The sequence below is a fragment of the Gadus chalcogrammus genome, chromosome 4 (genome assembly GCF_026213295.1).
Source record: "Gadus chalcogrammus isolate NIFS_2021 chromosome 4, NIFS_Gcha_1.0, whole genome shotgun sequence".
Taxonomy (NCBI): Eukaryota; Metazoa; Chordata; class Actinopteri; order Gadiformes; family Gadidae; genus Gadus; species Gadus chalcogrammus.
Genome location: NC_079415.1, coordinates 6440022 through 6456096, shown reverse-complemented (window position 1 = coordinate 6456096; position 16075 = coordinate 6440022). Strand labels below are relative to the sequence as shown.

General features: G+C 53.4%; 2 protein-coding genes across 2 annotated transcripts; one reads left to right on the top strand and one right to left on the bottom strand.

Annotated features, from left to right (window-relative positions):
* The first annotated feature begins 1355 nt into the window (after positions 1 to 1355).
* kcnc2 (potassium voltage-gated channel, Shaw-related subfamily, member 2) lies at positions 1356 to 12330 on the top strand. The gene is made up of 4 exons (XM_056589248.1): positions 1356 to 1958; positions 7088 to 8009; positions 8310 to 8474; positions 11102 to 12330. Exons 1-4 carry the CDS (start codon positions 1380 to 1382, stop codon positions 11119 to 11121), a joined length of 1686 nt encoding a protein of 561 aa, XP_056445223.1. The 5' UTR covers positions 1356 to 1379; the 3' UTR covers positions 11122 to 12330.
* Positions 12331 to 14082: 1752 nt separating this feature from the next.
* Positions 14083 to 16026, bottom strand: phax (phosphorylated adaptor for RNA export). Its single transcript, XM_056589284.1, has 2 exons — positions 15935 to 16026; positions 14083 to 15817 (listed from the first exon to the last, which is right to left on the bottom strand). The coding sequence occupies exon 2, from the start codon at positions 15722 to 15724 to the stop codon at positions 14375 to 14377; it is 1350 nt and encodes a 449-aa protein (XP_056445259.1). The 5' UTR covers positions 15725 to 15817; positions 15935 to 16026; the 3' UTR covers positions 14083 to 14374.
* Positions 16027 to 16075: the final 49 nt, after the last annotated feature.

Below are 16075 nucleotides of genomic sequence, written 5' to 3'. Positions count from 1 at the left end.
AGTCTCTGTGAATACCTCGTGCTGCCAGACCCAGCAGAACGTTAAGCAGAACATTGTGGAGGTCTCTGCTCAGATGGAGCAGAGGTCTAACACTGAAGAAAACCTTGGACACGTCTCCAACGGGTCGGCATAGCAACCGTGCACGCCATGCCCCCCCCCCCCCTCTGTGTGTGTGTGTGTGTGTGTGTGTGTGTGTGTGTGTGTGTGTGTGTGTGTGTGTGTGTGTGTGTGTGTGTGTGTGTGTGTGTGTGTGTGTGTGTGTGTGTGTGTGTGTGTGTGTGTCCAGAGCCTGGTCTCTCCTGGGTAATGTCCCAGATCATGTGATTGATGAAGGTTCACAATTAACCTCCATAAGAAGACTCCACAGCGCTGGTCTTAATCACACTGCTGAATGTCAGGTCAAATAATGATATTCTGGAATACAACATTTAGTGATTAACCTAAAAAAGTTCTTTAGGCTCGTTCCAAAAACTGCTTTTTTGGAGGTGTACGTGTTTAAGAGAAAAATTATGCGTAAAACATGAATATATCTAAACCTTGAATCTTAAACCTCGCGACATCTCACGATTCGGTTGTTAAACTTTAAGTTATATAAACACGAAGACACGCGAGGGTTCCTGTTCCTCTGGAGACGGTGGCTGCGTCCCCTCGCGCAGACGCGCAGGAGAAGCGCGTGTTCTGCAAGCCGCCACACCCACTGAAACACGCGCAGAGGACTGGTCTCGTTTCGGGATTATAAACTACGCTAACTAACTACCTAAGTGAACTCACTACCCCAGTTAACAGACTGCAACTCACCAACTCGGGGGCGTAACCACAGAGCGCACGGGTATGGGGGCGCGACCTGTTGCACCAGACGTTCTCCAAACAAGTAGGAAAAAGTGGCGGCGGAGCTTCGAGGATCACGAATTACCAAGAGCGCGCGAGGACCTGATATAGGAATAGATAGGCTACATATTAAATTGAATCCCTGCTGTGAGGAGAGACTTGCGCGCGCGCACGTAAGTATCGCCTTCGAGCAGGTGAAGGAGCATTCACGAAGCGACGCCGAGGAAAGGGCGCGAGGCGGCAGAACAGGTGACCGTCCGCGAGCCGAGGAAAGGGAGCGAGGCCGGAGGACAGGTGACTTTCCGCGAGACGAGCGAAGCGCCCGCGAGCTCACCTGTCTGGTCTGGCACGAGGTGAGCGCGCGGACTGAGCGGGTTGGCGCGCAACTGACGCCACGCGCTCCCGGATTATCCACTCACCCTCAAACCCCGACCCCCCCCCCCCCCCCCCCCCCCGCCCACTGGCAGGGTCAGAGGTCGGAGGTCCAGAGGTCGGCGCCGTGACGGGACCCGGCGCGTGGTGGCCCACCGCGTCATGTCCGGTCCGGAGCAATGGTTCAGTTTGAGGACCACCAGAGGATCGTCCTCAACGTCGGCGGCACGCGCCACGAGACCTACCGGTCCACCCTGAAGACCCTCCCCGGGACCCGCCTGGCACTGCTGGCATCGGACCCTGACCCTGACCTGGACCCGGACCTCGAATCGCTGCTAAACGAGCAGCTGCAGCGGGTTCCCAGCTTCCTGGAGCACGAGCCCGCCACCGACGAGTACTTCTTCGACCGCCACCCGGGGGTGTTCACCCACGTCCTCAACTACTACCGCACCGGGAGGCTGCACTGCCCTGCCGACGTGTGCGGGCCGCTGTTCGAGGAGGAGCTGGCTTTCTGGGGGGTGGACGAGATGGACGTGGAGCCGTGCTGCTGGATGACCTACCGCCAGCACCGCGACGCCGAGGAGGCGCTGGACGCGTTCCAGCTGACCACGGTGGACCCCGGGGAGGACGACGAGGCGGGCCGGTTGGGGCTCCAGGACCCGGCTGGGCTGCACGGCGGGGTGGCCGGCCTGTGGAGGAGGTGGCGGCCGGCGGTCTGGAACCTCTTCGATGACCCGTACTCCTCGCGGGCCGCTCGGGTAAGAACCCACGTGCTCACAATTAGAAGTTAGAACTGTCAGCGGTGAAGTTAAAGGGAACAGCGCCGGGTTCGCTGCCATACTGGGGTTAGTGATGAGAAGGTGTGTGTTGATGAACCCGTTCAATCAGATCTTTGACCTTTCAATGTTGACGTCCTGCGTCCTCCACGTGGTCTACGTGATGCGCGGATGGGTTTTAAACCAGAAGACTGTACTGGTTCAGAGGGGTCAGGGTCTAAACCAGCAGACTGTACTGGTTCAGTGGGATCAGGGTCTAAACCAGCAGACTGTAGTCATTATGAGGGGTCAGGGTCTAAACCAGCAGACTGTACTGGTTCAGAGGGATCAGGGTCTAAACCAGCAGACTGTACTGGTTCAGAGGGATCAGAGTGTAAACCAGCAGACTGTTCTGGTTCAGAGGGGTCAGTGTAAACCAGAAGACTGTACTGGTTCAGAGAGGTCAGGGTCTAAGCCAGCAGACTACTGGTTCAGGGGTTATCGGGTCGTAGGATGACTGCCACAGGTTAAAGAGTAGAGTCAGGGGCCGGGGTCCATCATCCATTAATTACAGTGGTTAAGCACCTTGATTCAAACTGAGGATGAGAACAACTGTGAGTGTGTGTGTCTCTCACACAGCAACTTCTTATTACATCCCAAAATAGCAGAAACACAACGCGCTGTAAAACCAAAAGACTATTAATACTGATCTATTGATCTCCTGCTTTGTGGCACACTGAAGCCATTACGTTGAGTTTATTTAGACGGCGCGCTCCTAAACCTCATAGACCCAGGACCAGGTGGAGGCTGATAGTGGGGTTGTGTGTGTGGTTGGTGTGTGGGTGGTGTCTCTCATTAGCTAATGAGGTCCACCTCGCAGAGGGCGGTCTCCACTCCTCACCTCCCAGGTCTCAGAAACACATCACAGTATGATAATGTAATAATAATAATAACAATATATACTCTGAATCCTGGGAAGATTGGGGGCACTGGGAGGACTCTGACCTCCATGATTGGTCTGGGGGCCCGGAGCATGGCGCAGGGTGACCCCGTGGTGACCCCGTGGTGACCCCATTGTGCCTCGACTTCTTAGTGAATTTTGACTGGTACCCGTTATAAACACTGGTACCAGTTATAAACACGGGCACCAGTTATAAACACTGGTACCAAGTTATGAACACTGGTACCAGTTATGAACACTGGCACCAGTTATAAACACTGGTACCAGTTATAGACACTGGTACCAAGTTATGAACACTGGTACCAGTTATGAACACTGGTACCAGTTATAAACACTGGTACCAGTTATAGACACTGGTACCAGTGTTGATTGTTGGCCAACTCCACCAGGATTTTTTTCCAGAACCGGGGCGAGGGGGCGTGGCCACGCAGCGCTGTCTTTAATCCTTTTAGCTTGTTGCTAGGAGACCATCCCTGCCATCTCTCCATCGCTTCCTTTTAGCTTGCATTGTAACCACACACACACACAAAAACACACACACACACACACACACACACACACACACACACACACACACACACACACACACACACACACACACACACACACACACCTTAGAAGACACTGCTATATATATATATATCGCAGTGGTTACTGATTATATTTGTTTTGATTCTACCCTAAAAGTGGTTATTACCTCAGAGAGAGAGAGAGAGAGAGAGAGAGAGAGAGAGAGAGAGAGAGAGAGAGAGAGAGAGAGAGAGAGAGAGAGAGAGAGAGAGAGAGAGAGAGAGAGAGAGAGAGAGAGAGAGAGAGAGAGAGAGAGAGAGAGAGAGAGAGAGAGACTCACCCTATGGCTCCTCTCTCAACCATGTCTCATCCTCTCCCCCCTGTCTTTCCTTCTCTATGACAAGGGAGTCATCCGAATGCTTCACACACTCGACCCCAAATACAAGCTACCAAGCCGTAAAAATGTTGCTGAATTTGCCCTGCCCCACTTTATTTACTTTGCTTTTGTTCATGGTTATAAAAAAAATATATATTTGTCATTTATAGTCCATTTCTAAGAGAAAAAAAACGATTAAAAGTGATAATCGGGTATAGTTTGAAATAATCAGAGTTTTTATTTTTATGCCAACCACCCAGCCCTAGGCTCAGCCGTTCTGGGGACCTGGTGGACAAATTCATGGACATTCTGATACCACACTGCAATTCTGCCTTAAATAAATAGATAAATAAATAGAGATGTGTTTGTGGCGAAAGTATTTGTAGAGATGTTATTTTTGGCGGCTCTGCATTCTAAATCTGTTTTCCATTGTGCGTTAAACCACTGGGGGGGGGGGGGGGGGTGGGGGGGGGGGGGGGGGGTGGGGGGGGGGGGGGGGGCTTCACCTGAGCAGATGACAGGAGTCATCTAAAAATAAATAACATCATTAATACCTCAGAATAGACTCCACTGTCACATGACTTTCATCCTGTTGAAGAAGACACATGCACACACACACACACACACACACACACACACACACACACACACACACACACACACACACACACACACACACACACACACACACACACACACACAATTTTAGACCATCAAACATTACATAGAAGACACAAGTATATTTTTTAGCGTTTATTATTTCAATGTTCTGATGTTCTGCACTTCTACGATGACCCCATCAAAGACTTGAATTTCGGTTCAAAGGTCGTCGAGGGGCAGATGCCAGGAATAGTTTGCATCAATGCTTTGATATAGTGGAAAGGGTTGCTGTGCATGCGCACGTGTTCACGCATAGGCACTCACATACGCACGCACCCACACACACGCACGCACGCACGCAAAGGTTAACGCCAGCAGACAGACAGACAGGAGTTTGCAGCCGGTATGTTGCATTACTATGATGTATTACTAGCAGAATTATTACTGTGAGGAGACGATAGACACATTTCGGCGTGGCAGTCTTTATGTCCAAGGCATTTCAAATCAAGTAATCTTGAATCTTTCTTGGATGTCACTATGGTATGAATGTATCTTATTTATGATATATTATCTATCAAAGTTTATTTAGAGTTTGGTGAAGATACCAGGTGAGAGACCTCTCAGAGAGACCTTTCAGGGGAGAGACCAGGTGAGAGACCTCTCACCTGAGATACCAGGTGAGAGACCTTTCAGGTGAGAGACATCTCAGTTGAAAGACTGAGACATCAGGTGAGACCCCTCAGGTGAGAGGCAGGTGAGCGACATCTCAGGTGAGCGACATCTCAGGTGAGAGACATCTCAGGTGAGATGTGTCGCATGCAGCCATAGCTCGTCACCATGGAGACCAACATCCAGCAATAGGTCCATAACACCTCCATCACCTGATAAGCTCTGCCTGCGGGCCGAAGACGGTTTACAAGATGTTCTCACTTCCTTTTGGGACAGGAAATGGAGATGCATTGGATTTAGACAGCCGTAGCCATGGCAACCCCTCACCGGGACCTCCCTATCTCTTACACACACACACGGTCAATGTGTTGCTGTGTGTGTGTGTGTGTGTGTGTGTGTGTGTGTGTGTGTGTGTGTGTGTGTGTGTGTGTGTGTGTGTGTGTGTGTGTGTGTGTGTGTGTGTGTGTGTGTGTGTGTGTGGAGAAGTTAGTTGGTAGAAGGAGGAGCTCTGCATGGACTTGTTGATTCATGATGGCTCAGTCTTTCTCCTGATATGGATCGTGTTGTCTTAAAGTCATGAGGAAGTCGTGAAGTTTCTCCCGTTCTATATATAGCCTGCTGCTGGCTGGTTGCCAATGGTGATGGGGTTCAGGAGGGTTCCCCGGAATCAGCTGTCGCCTAACTTCAGTGGGGGGGCCAGTGGGTGGGGCCAGGGGGGCGGGGCCAGACCATGTTGAGGTGGAAGATGCTGCTGCTTTGTTTGAGTGTGTGTCTGGGAGGGCGCGCATGCGTGTGTATCAGTGTTTTTGTGGTTGTCATCAGTGTGTGCAAATGGGCCCACATGCGTGCCTGTGTGTGTGTTTGTGACCGTGTGACTGGAAGGCTGTATTCTCTCTTTATTCTTTTGGTTTTCGAATGAAGAGGAGGAGGGTGGGAGGGAGGGAGGGAGGTAGTTCTCCCTCCCTCCCTGTCCCTCTCACAAATCTTGGTTTCTTTAAAAAGAAAGAGAGGTGGCGTTTCCATGGAGACCTTGGAGGGAGGGAGGGAGGGAGGGAGGGCGGCTCTGACCCAGAACACAATCGGAGCAGCCAGCCTCCGTCCTCATTCACCTCAGACCGAAACCAGGACCACAGACAGACACAAGGACCACAGACAGACACAAGGACCACAGACCCTAGGACAACAGACACAAGGAGCACAGACAGACACAAGGACCACAGACAGACACACAAGGAGCACAGACAGACACAAGGACCACATCACAGACACAAAGACCACAGCACAGACACAAGGACCACATCACAGACACAAGGACCACAGCACAGACACAAGGACCACAGACACAAGGACCACAGACACAAGGACCACAGACACAAGGACCACAGACACAAGGAGCACAGACAGACACAAGGAACACAGACACAAGGACCACAGACACAAGGAGCACAGACAGACACAAGGACCACAGCACATCCACCAGGTCCACTCATCTTGTGTCTTGATGTGAAACTACAAGGTGTCCTCCAGAAGGTTCTACTCTAAATATAGTCCCCCCCCCCCCCCCTAACCCACGGCTGGCCGACAGCAGCACAAAGCAGCTTCACACACCGGGCTGCTGAAACACGGCCTCAGATGTCCAGGTGACAGACGGTGTGACAGCACCAGGGACTCATCTCAATGGTGTCTGTCTGCGGCGTGAAGGAGAGTCCTCCTGTCTGAGGCCTCGGTGGTTAACAGAGTCTCTCTGGAGCCTCCTGATGAGTTAATTGATAGTGAAGTTAATTATGCTGCTGAGTCTCTGGACGCGGCTGGGATCACACAGCGAGCCGTCGTCCCCTGGGTGTTCAACCGCCGTGATCACTCCTCTCACACATCTCCCCCCCGGCCCCCTCCTCGGTCCTGTCTCCTGCCCTAGTTCTACTTTTACAGTATATATAGCATCATTTCTTTATTCACAAAGTTTCTCTGTTGTGTCGTCTGAAGCTCTTCCTCCTCTTCCTCCTCTTCCTCCCCCAGTTCGTGGCCTTCGCGTCCCTCTTCTTCATCCTGGTCTCCATCACCACCTTCTGCCTGGAGACCCACGAGGCCTTCAACACGGTGGTCCTGAAGACGGACCCCCAGAGGGACGTTAGCCTGCCGGCCCCGGCGCCCCAGTACGAGGTCCTCACCGACCCGGCGCTCACCTACGTGGAGGGCGTGTGCGTGCTGTGGTTCACCTTCGAGTTCCTGGTGCGCGTGACCTTCAGCCCCCGCAAGAGGGACTTCTTCAGGAGCGCGCTGAACCTCATCGACCTGGCGGCCATCCTGCCCTTCTACCTGGAGCTGGGCCTGAGCGGCCTGTCCTCCCAGGCCGCCACCGACGCGCTGGGCTTCCTGCGCGTGGTGCGCTTCGTGCGCATCCTGCGGATCTTCAAGCTGACGCGCCACTTCGTGGGCCTGCGCGTCCTGGGCCACACGCTGCGGGCCAGCGTCAACGAGTTCCTGCTGCTGGTCATCTTCCTGGCGCTGGGCGTGCTCATCTTCGCCACCATGATCTACTACGCCGAGAGGCTGGGCGCCGACCCCGACGACCCCACCGCCCACCACCACACCATGTTCAAGAACATCCCCATCGGCTTCTGGTGGGCCGTGGTCACCATGACCACGCTGGGCTACGGCGACATGTACCCCCAGACCTGGTCCGGCATGCTGGTGGGGGCTCTGTGCGCGCTGGCGGGGGTGCTCACCATCGCCATGCCCGTGCCCGTCATCGTCAACAACTTTGGCATGTACTACTCCCTGGCCATGGCCAAGCAGAAGCTGCCCAGGAAGAGGAAGAAGCACATCCCTCAGGTCCAGTCCGGGTCCCCCAGCTGCAGCCAGGCCCACACCGGGTCCCCAGCCTGCAGCCAGACCCCCCTGTGCCCCCTCCCCAGGGGCCCACAGCGGAGACGCTCAGGTACCAGCTGATAGATGGGGAGGTCTGGTCCAGGTCTGACCCGGTCTACTGTGGTCCAGGTCTGACCCGGTCGCCTGTGGTCCAGGTCTGACCCGGTCTACTGTGGTCCAGGTCTGACCCGGTCTACTGTGGTCCAGGTCTGACCCGGTCTACTGTGGTCCAGGTCTGACCCGGTCTACTGTGGTCCAGGTCTGACCCGGTCTACTGTTGTCCAGGTCTGACCCGGTCGACTGTGGTCCAGCCATGTGATTGTCTTTGCTAGCTTCCTATTGGTCATTTTCTCGGTGTCATCCCCTGCAGTCGAGTCAGCGGCCCCCAGCGGGGGCAGCGAGGGGAGCCGGTCCCCGGGGGAGAGCGACGCCATGAGGCGTTCCAGGGACCAGGACCGCCTGGGGGCGGGGGGCTGCTTCCTGTTGTCCACCAGCGACTACACCTGTCCTGCAGACGGAGCCGTCTGCAAGTCAGGTACCCCACCTCCACCGCCTGCAGAGACCCAGACCCTCTAACCCTCTGACCCCTCTGACCGACCCCTCTGACCCCTCTGACCCTCTGACCCCTCTGACCCTCTGACCCCTCTGACCCCTCTGACCCTCTGACCCCTCTGACCCTCTCACCCCTGTGACCCTCTGATGACCCCTCTGACCCCTCTGACCCTCTGACCCCTCTGACCCCTCTTATCCTCTGACCCTCTGACCCCTCTGACCCCTCTGACCCTCTAACCCTCTCACCCCTGTGACCCTCTGATGACCCCTCTGACCCCTCTGACCCTCTGACCCCTCTGACCCCTCTAACCCCTCTAACCCCTCTAACCCCTCTTATCCTCTGACCCTCTGACCCAGGGGTGGGCAATTAATTTTCCCAAAGGGCCACATTAGAACCAGGGACTGTTGAGGAGGGCCGGACCAATAGGTTAAATTCAATTCAGCTCAATATTAATTTGATCTCTTTATAAAAAGCAGTAAAATGTAGGGGTATTCGATAAGCTGTGACTGGAGTAAATGTTATGATAAGAATATGAAAAAAACATTTTTTAAATTTTTCAAAGAACAGCTTTGAATGAACTTTATAAAGTGCAATTACCATTTCATTTGCAGCGTAATTACAGAATTAGCTATTTTCAACGTGTTTTATTCAGATTAAAAACTGAAGCAGACATAGTACAAAATGACAACATGTCACTAATTGAACAGTATACTCAAAGCAATTTTAATCAAAATGTGCATGTTTTTGCCATTTATTTTTCAGAACAGCAATAAATTAACTTTATACAAAGTGTTATTATCTTTTTGTTTTTAGTTTTACTACTCCATTAGCTGTTTTTCAGTTCTTTTTTTCTTGTTCAGTGAGAGAAATCTAGTCTGTGCTTGGCTTGAACAAGTGCACTGAAGTCAGGTTGAATGTTTGAGGTGGATATGCGCAGGACAGCTGACGGGTGATCATCAGTGATAGAAGATCTGCATCCTGATTTGTTAAACTTCATCACTGAAAATGTTTGTTCACATTTCACCAGAGAAAGGTAGGTCGATCCTTTTTGGGCCGATCTACTTTTCTCTGGGCATAAAAGCGCAGCAGAGTCCACCAAACACTCCTTCCCCCTCAGAAAATGGCTTACTTTTTTGGGCGATTTTGTGGGATATCACAAAGCTGGTCCTGGCTGCTGCATCCCCTGATGTGCAACGCTTGGTAAAACAGCCTTGTTGCTTTTGCAGTTTAGCTAGCAAAGCTTCAGATGTCTGTGCCCGATCTGCATCAGTCAAGTTTCCGTATTTCTCTGCGTGTTTAGTATTGTAGTGGCGATTCAAATTATAATCCTTTAACACGGCGACCTGTTCTCCACAAACAAAGCAAATTAGCTGACATTTTTCAGGAATAGCAGCCCATTCACGTCAGCGCTAAAGTCTCTTGTGAGCTCAGTTCGTGGCCAGTTCTTGACTCGTGGACGGGGTTCTTCTTCTACTTATTTTTAGTTGCGACTTGCAACCAGAGAAGAAGAAGCTGCATACGCGCGCACAAAAAAAGCAACAACAAAAGTCGTCTTCATAATAAAATCAGTGCAGTTGTATTCCAAATTATTATTTATTTGTTTATACGATCATTTACATTTGATTGTGAACTCCCCACAGACCTCACGCGGGCCGGTTAGGGCCGGATGTGGCCCGGGGGCCGTACAATGCCCAAGTCTTCTCTCACCCCTCTGACCGACCCCTCTAACCCTATGACCCCTCTGACCGACCCCTCTAACCCTCTGACCCCTCTGACCCCTCAGACCCTCGGACCCCTCTGACCAACCCCTCTGACCCTCTGACCCCTCTGACCGACCCCTCTAACTCTCTAACCCTCAGACCCCTGACCCCCCCAGACCCCCAGACCTTCGGACCCCCAGATCCGCTGACCCCCAGACCCCTCACTTCTGCTCACATATCCTTCACCTCCCCCTCCTACTCTCTCCTCCTCCTCCTCCTCTCTCCTCCTCCCCCACCTCCTCCTCTCTCCTCCTCCCCCTCCTACTCTCTCCTCTCTCCTCCTCCCCCACCTCCCCCTCCTCTCTCCTCCTCCTCCTCCTCCTCTTTCTCATCACACAGTGAGAGGTTTCTCTGCCACGCGCCCGGCCTCACGCCAGGATCCCGGGGTTACTAGGCAACAGGCTCCCTCTGATACACCACACACACACACACACACACACACACACACACACACACACACACACACACAAAATAGAAGTAAAAAACATGAGATGAAAAAATGGCCTATGAGCTCCTGCAAGACATCCCTGTGACCTCCTTCCAGTGTTTCTGATTGGAGGAGGGGGAGAGGAGGGGGGGGGGGAGGAGGTCGAGGGGGAGGAGGAGGGGGAAACAGAGGAGGGGGAGGAGGAGGAGGGGGAGGAGAGGCAGAGGTCGAGGGGGAGGAGGAGGGAGAGGAGGAGGAGGGGGAAACAGAGGAGGGATGGGAGGAGGAGGAGGGAGTGGAGGAAGAGGAGGGAGAGGAGGAGGAGGGGGAGGAGGAGGAAGAGGGGAGCTGTGGTGGCGCGAGGCAGAGTGGTACCGATGTTCTCCGTCTCTCTCAGACCTCTTCTCTGTTCTCCTCCACAGAATATTCCTTTCCTCTGTGAGCCGGATCGGAACCCAGACCTGCAACTCACAGAGACCACCCCCCCCGGAACCCCCTGGGCCCTCTGGACCAATGTGGACCCAGTAGGACTTTTTAACGAGGCAACCCACCAGGCGGGCCACTCGTCCCCAGGTCCTGGTCCTCAACCTGGACCCCCTGCAGGGTTCTCCTGGTTTACGTCTGTTCTGGGTTCTGGGACGGATTCTGTGGACTGACAGGTTCTCTGTGGAGTGTCTGACACGCACAAGCACACGCACACGCACAAGCACAAGCACACAAACACGCACACGCACACGCACACACACACACACACTAAACACCTCCCGTATGATTTTACCCCCAGGTGAGAGAAGTTGATGTGTGACATCATCACCAGTGGACGCGGAGGGCAGCTAGGATGATCTGTAAATCAAACATCTGAGTGGACAAGCCCTCTTGGGGCGTCTCTGATTTGACGGCCAGAGTAGGGACTCTTGGTGGTTTAAACTGCTTCAATCTCCACAGCACTCCTGCAGCTAACGCAAGCTAGCGCTAATTAACAGAAGTAACTACACTAGTCATTACAAACCAAGCAATGACCTTTGACCCCCTGGAGTTCTAGTGTGTACTTCGAGTCCCTCGCTGGGCGGAGCCCGTTGCCGGCACCATCGTAATGGCATGTTCTCTACCATCGAGGGGTTTAAAACATTCTTACATGCTAACACATCCATCCATGCCAATCCATACTGTGATCAAATGTCTTTCAAGTCTCGACCTGAACCATTTTTAAACTAGCCTCACTACGTCTTTAAGTATGTGGTTAGTATTAATGTCTAAATATTTATGTTTTACTACGTAGATTATACGGCTAAACTAAGTCTGACGCACTTCCTGTTTGCTGCTACCTGCTCACCGATTGGCCAGCTGTCTGGCTTCACTCTGTACCCACAATGCTTTGCTACGCCCAGAGGATTCGTTGTAGCTGGAGGATGACCTCGTCCTCAACCTCTGACCTCTGACCTTGGGGAATATTCTAGTTTCACATTTGTGTCACACTGCATTATGTAAGAAAAGATGGAGGAGGGGACAGACAAGATGGAGGAACAGACAAGATGGAGGAGGGGGACAGACAAGATGGAGGAGGTTTTTGATGACATCGTATAATTAGAGTTTAATGGAATCGTGAGAATCACATAAACTATTTATCTTTAATTCACGCTTCCTGCTGTCCTTAATCACACACACGTGCACAGACACACACACATGTTCCACCTCCAGCTGTGGTTGGCGCATCGAGTTATGGGGTACATCCCGGCGTTGCCATGGAAACAGCCAGACGTGTCAAAGAGATGTAAACAGCTGTGAAAGGAGTAAAACACACACACACACACACACCCGTATGTGTTGTGCATATGTGTGCTAGTATACCGCCCTCCTCCACAGGTTGACCTTTGACCTGCGGATGGACGTCTGACTGCAGCCTTCAAACGGTGACTTTAGAAGAATGACATCACCGGGTTATAGTAGGTCCAGCTGTAGCATCACTGTCCCCCCCACACCTGTCCTCTCAGATCGCTGTCCTCGGATCAGATCCCTCCTGATCCTTCTTTTAATCTGATCCTTGAGAAGAGGAGGAGGGAGAAAGGGGGAGGTAGGGGAGGTTATTGATCGCAAGTCATTTCCTTGTCGCTCTGAGACATGTGAGACCTGCCACACAGACAGACCTCCATCGAGAAGAACCTGGAGCTAAGGTCCTCAGCTAGCCATGTAATTAAGACCCTGAGAGGCTAAAGGCTGCATAGGTAACAGTAGGAGAGGAAACAGAATGACCATTATGTTACCCTTTGTAATGCTGTCTCTGTCTCTCTCTGTGTCTCTCTCTTGGTCTCTGTGTTTCTTTCTCTCATACTGTCTGTTTGTCTCTGTGTGTGTGTGTGTGTGTCTCACTCTCTCGCACCCCCCCCCTACCCCCTCTCTATAAATAAGAGTCTTTTTTGGTTCTGAATAGGGAGAATTAGCAGCAGCCTACATCGTCTCCTTTTGCATTCTGGGAGGATGGAGTCCTTCCTCCTTTCTGTTCCTCGTCTTCAGTCCTCTGATCAACATTTAGAACAATGATGAATACTCAAAGATAAGGACCTGTATATATACTTGTATTAACTTAAGTAATTAATGTAGGGCAAGATGCCATAATGACCTGTCTCTGTACTGTCTAATCCCTACCTGCTCCCTAATGAACTGTCTCTGTACTGTCTAACCCCTACCTGCTCCCTAATGAACTGTCTCTGTACTGTCTAACCCCTACCTGCTCCCTAATGAACTGTCTCTGTACTGTCTAACCCCTACCTGCTCCCTAATGACCTGTCTCTGTACTGTCTAACCCCTACCTGCTCCCTAATGAACTGTCTCTGTACTGTCTAACCCCTACCTGCTCCCTAATGAACTGCCTCTGTACTGTCTAACCCCTACCTGCTCCCTAATGAACTGTCTCTGTACTGTCACCCCTACCTGCTCCCTAATGAACTGCCTCTGTACTGTCTAACCCCTGCCTGTAAGTCTCTGTTCGCTGTAGGTAGCAACGCCTCGGCCGGTAGATAAAGACGGCAGGTAGAGACGCACGCCAGTCCATGTGATCACCATCTCATGGTATACTATAAAGTACAGCGATACATCCTGACCGTTGTTTTAACACAAGGCGCTCTGCTGCCCTCCTGTGTGCATCCTGAGGAAGTGCAGCGAGTGTATTTTCAGAATGACACCACATATTTTACATTAAGCGGTTATTCAAGGCTAGTCTTGAATAACTGCTTAATGTAAAGGATGTATACTCGGGATATGCAATAGCCTACATATAAATAAATATCCAATAGAGATTAAATCATAAACATGTAATGTTTAGCTGTAACCAACTGCTTAACGTAACCAGTAAAAACCATGAAGCAGCAATGTGGAATATTATCACATAGTTTACACAACAACACACTCAGAGAATCTTCCTTTATTATTTAAAGGAGTGGACGTTTTACCAAAGGGAACTTTAAAGGGGGGCTCTCCGCCACCTAGTGGCCGGGAGAAGCACCGCTCAAACCAGGGTCAGACCAACAGAAAGAAAATCTAGACGCGTTCAAACACTCTGCTGTCAGTCCAATAAGGAGGAGGAGCCAAAGGAACTTTTTGAATAAGAACCGAACCAAATGTCTCGAGAGTTGACCCAGACGGGGAGCGACCCAGCTGTGATTGGACAGTCTCTGTGGCTTTGTCATGGTGACCCCTCCTCAGAACACCTCCAGGTCGGCAGGGTTGTAGACCACGGGCGTCTCCTCCGTTCCCACGGCGACTGCCTCTGGCTCCTCCTCCTCCTCCTCCGGCTCCTCCTCCTCCGGCTCCTCCTCCTCCGGCTCCTCCAGCTCCTCCCCCAGGGAGGCAAGCGCGTCGTGCGTGTCGCTGGCGAAGGTCTCGCGGGACTCCTGGTCCTCCTGCAGGTGCAGCGTGTTCAGCGCGTTTTTCATCTTCTTGGCCACCAGGTGGCGCCGCCTCTTCTGCGCCGCCTTCTTGCTCCTGCGCAGGTCCGCGTTCTCCTCGAGGAACACCTGGCGCAGCTGCGCGCGACTCACGTCGGGGGAGCTCTTCAGCAGGTGCAGGTACACACCCCCGGGGGTGCGGCGACGGCTGCCGTCCAGCGTAGTCACGCCCCCGGCGCGCTCCAGCGCGGCCGTCTCCTCGAGCAGCCGGATGGCGGGGCCGCGGCCAAGTACGCTCACCACGCGCTCCAGCAGGTCGAGCTTGGGCTCCTGCAGGCGGTGCGCGAGCTCCTCCACCACGCGCGGCTCCGGGTCCTCCTCCCGCAGCTCGTAGCGCCCCTCCAGGTCCATCTCCGCGCGCGGGCCCAGCCGCTCCTTGGCCGGCCGCTTCCTCTTGGGCCGCGAGTGGTCCTGGTGGCCCCCACGGGCTTGCATGTAGTCCTCCAGCTGGGAGTCCAGCATGGCGGCCTCCTGGTGCTGCTGCCCCCGGGCCTTCTCCTCCTCTTCCCGCCGCTCCTTCTCCATCATCTTGCGGGCCAGCACGTAGTTGTAGGTCTCCACGTTGCGGCTCCCCATGTCGAAGTCCCCCTCCATGCCGAACACCCCCAGCCCAGCCATCACCAGGTCCTGGCTCTGTTCCTGCACCACGCTGCCCCAGACGTTGTTCACCTTCCGGCCGGCCGCCGCATCGGGGCCGCCGAGGCCCGCGGTCGGCGGGGGCCGCTGGGAGGCTACAGCCGCGTTGGACACCTTCTGCCGCTTGCAGCGCCAGGCGGCGATGGGCTCATCGTCCTCCTCCTCCCCGCTGGAGTCCCCGCTGGAGGCCGCCGGTCGGGCGGAGCTCCGGTACCCGCTGGCCTCGGGCGGAGCGGGCCTGAAGCTGCTGTCAGCGGCTGGCGGGCGGACGGAGGAGGTCATCTTTGAGTCTGACCCGGACAGCTCCCGGCCCTCCCCGCTGGAGGCCGCCGGTCGGGCGGAGCTCCGGTACCCGCTGGCCACGGGCGGAGCTGCCCGGAGGCAGTGGTCAGCTGGGGGTGGGCGGACGGAGGGGGTCATCTCGGAGTCGGACCCGGACAGCTCCCCGTCCTCCAGCATCGAATCCATTTTTGTTCAGTGACTACGACCAACGGGGGTTCGCCTCCCTGTGGACCGCGAAGCTGTCTACGACCCAGTAACCATGGACTACGGTATGATCGGCTGTAGGAAGAACAACAATCAAACGAGACGAAGTTAGACTTAAAGTCTGACCGGAAGTCCTCCGGAAGAGTTAATGGCTTTTAATCCGGATCCAGACTTGATGTTTTAAATGTTTACCTCGGTTTGTTCGGCGTGAGACAACTCTGTTCTCTGTAGAACCCGCGCGCTCTGCAGACGTAGGCTTCCGCTTTGAAACTATCTGCAGTTTCAAAGTAAAAGCCACAGGCTGTCAATCGTCACTGTTATAATCATAACGTC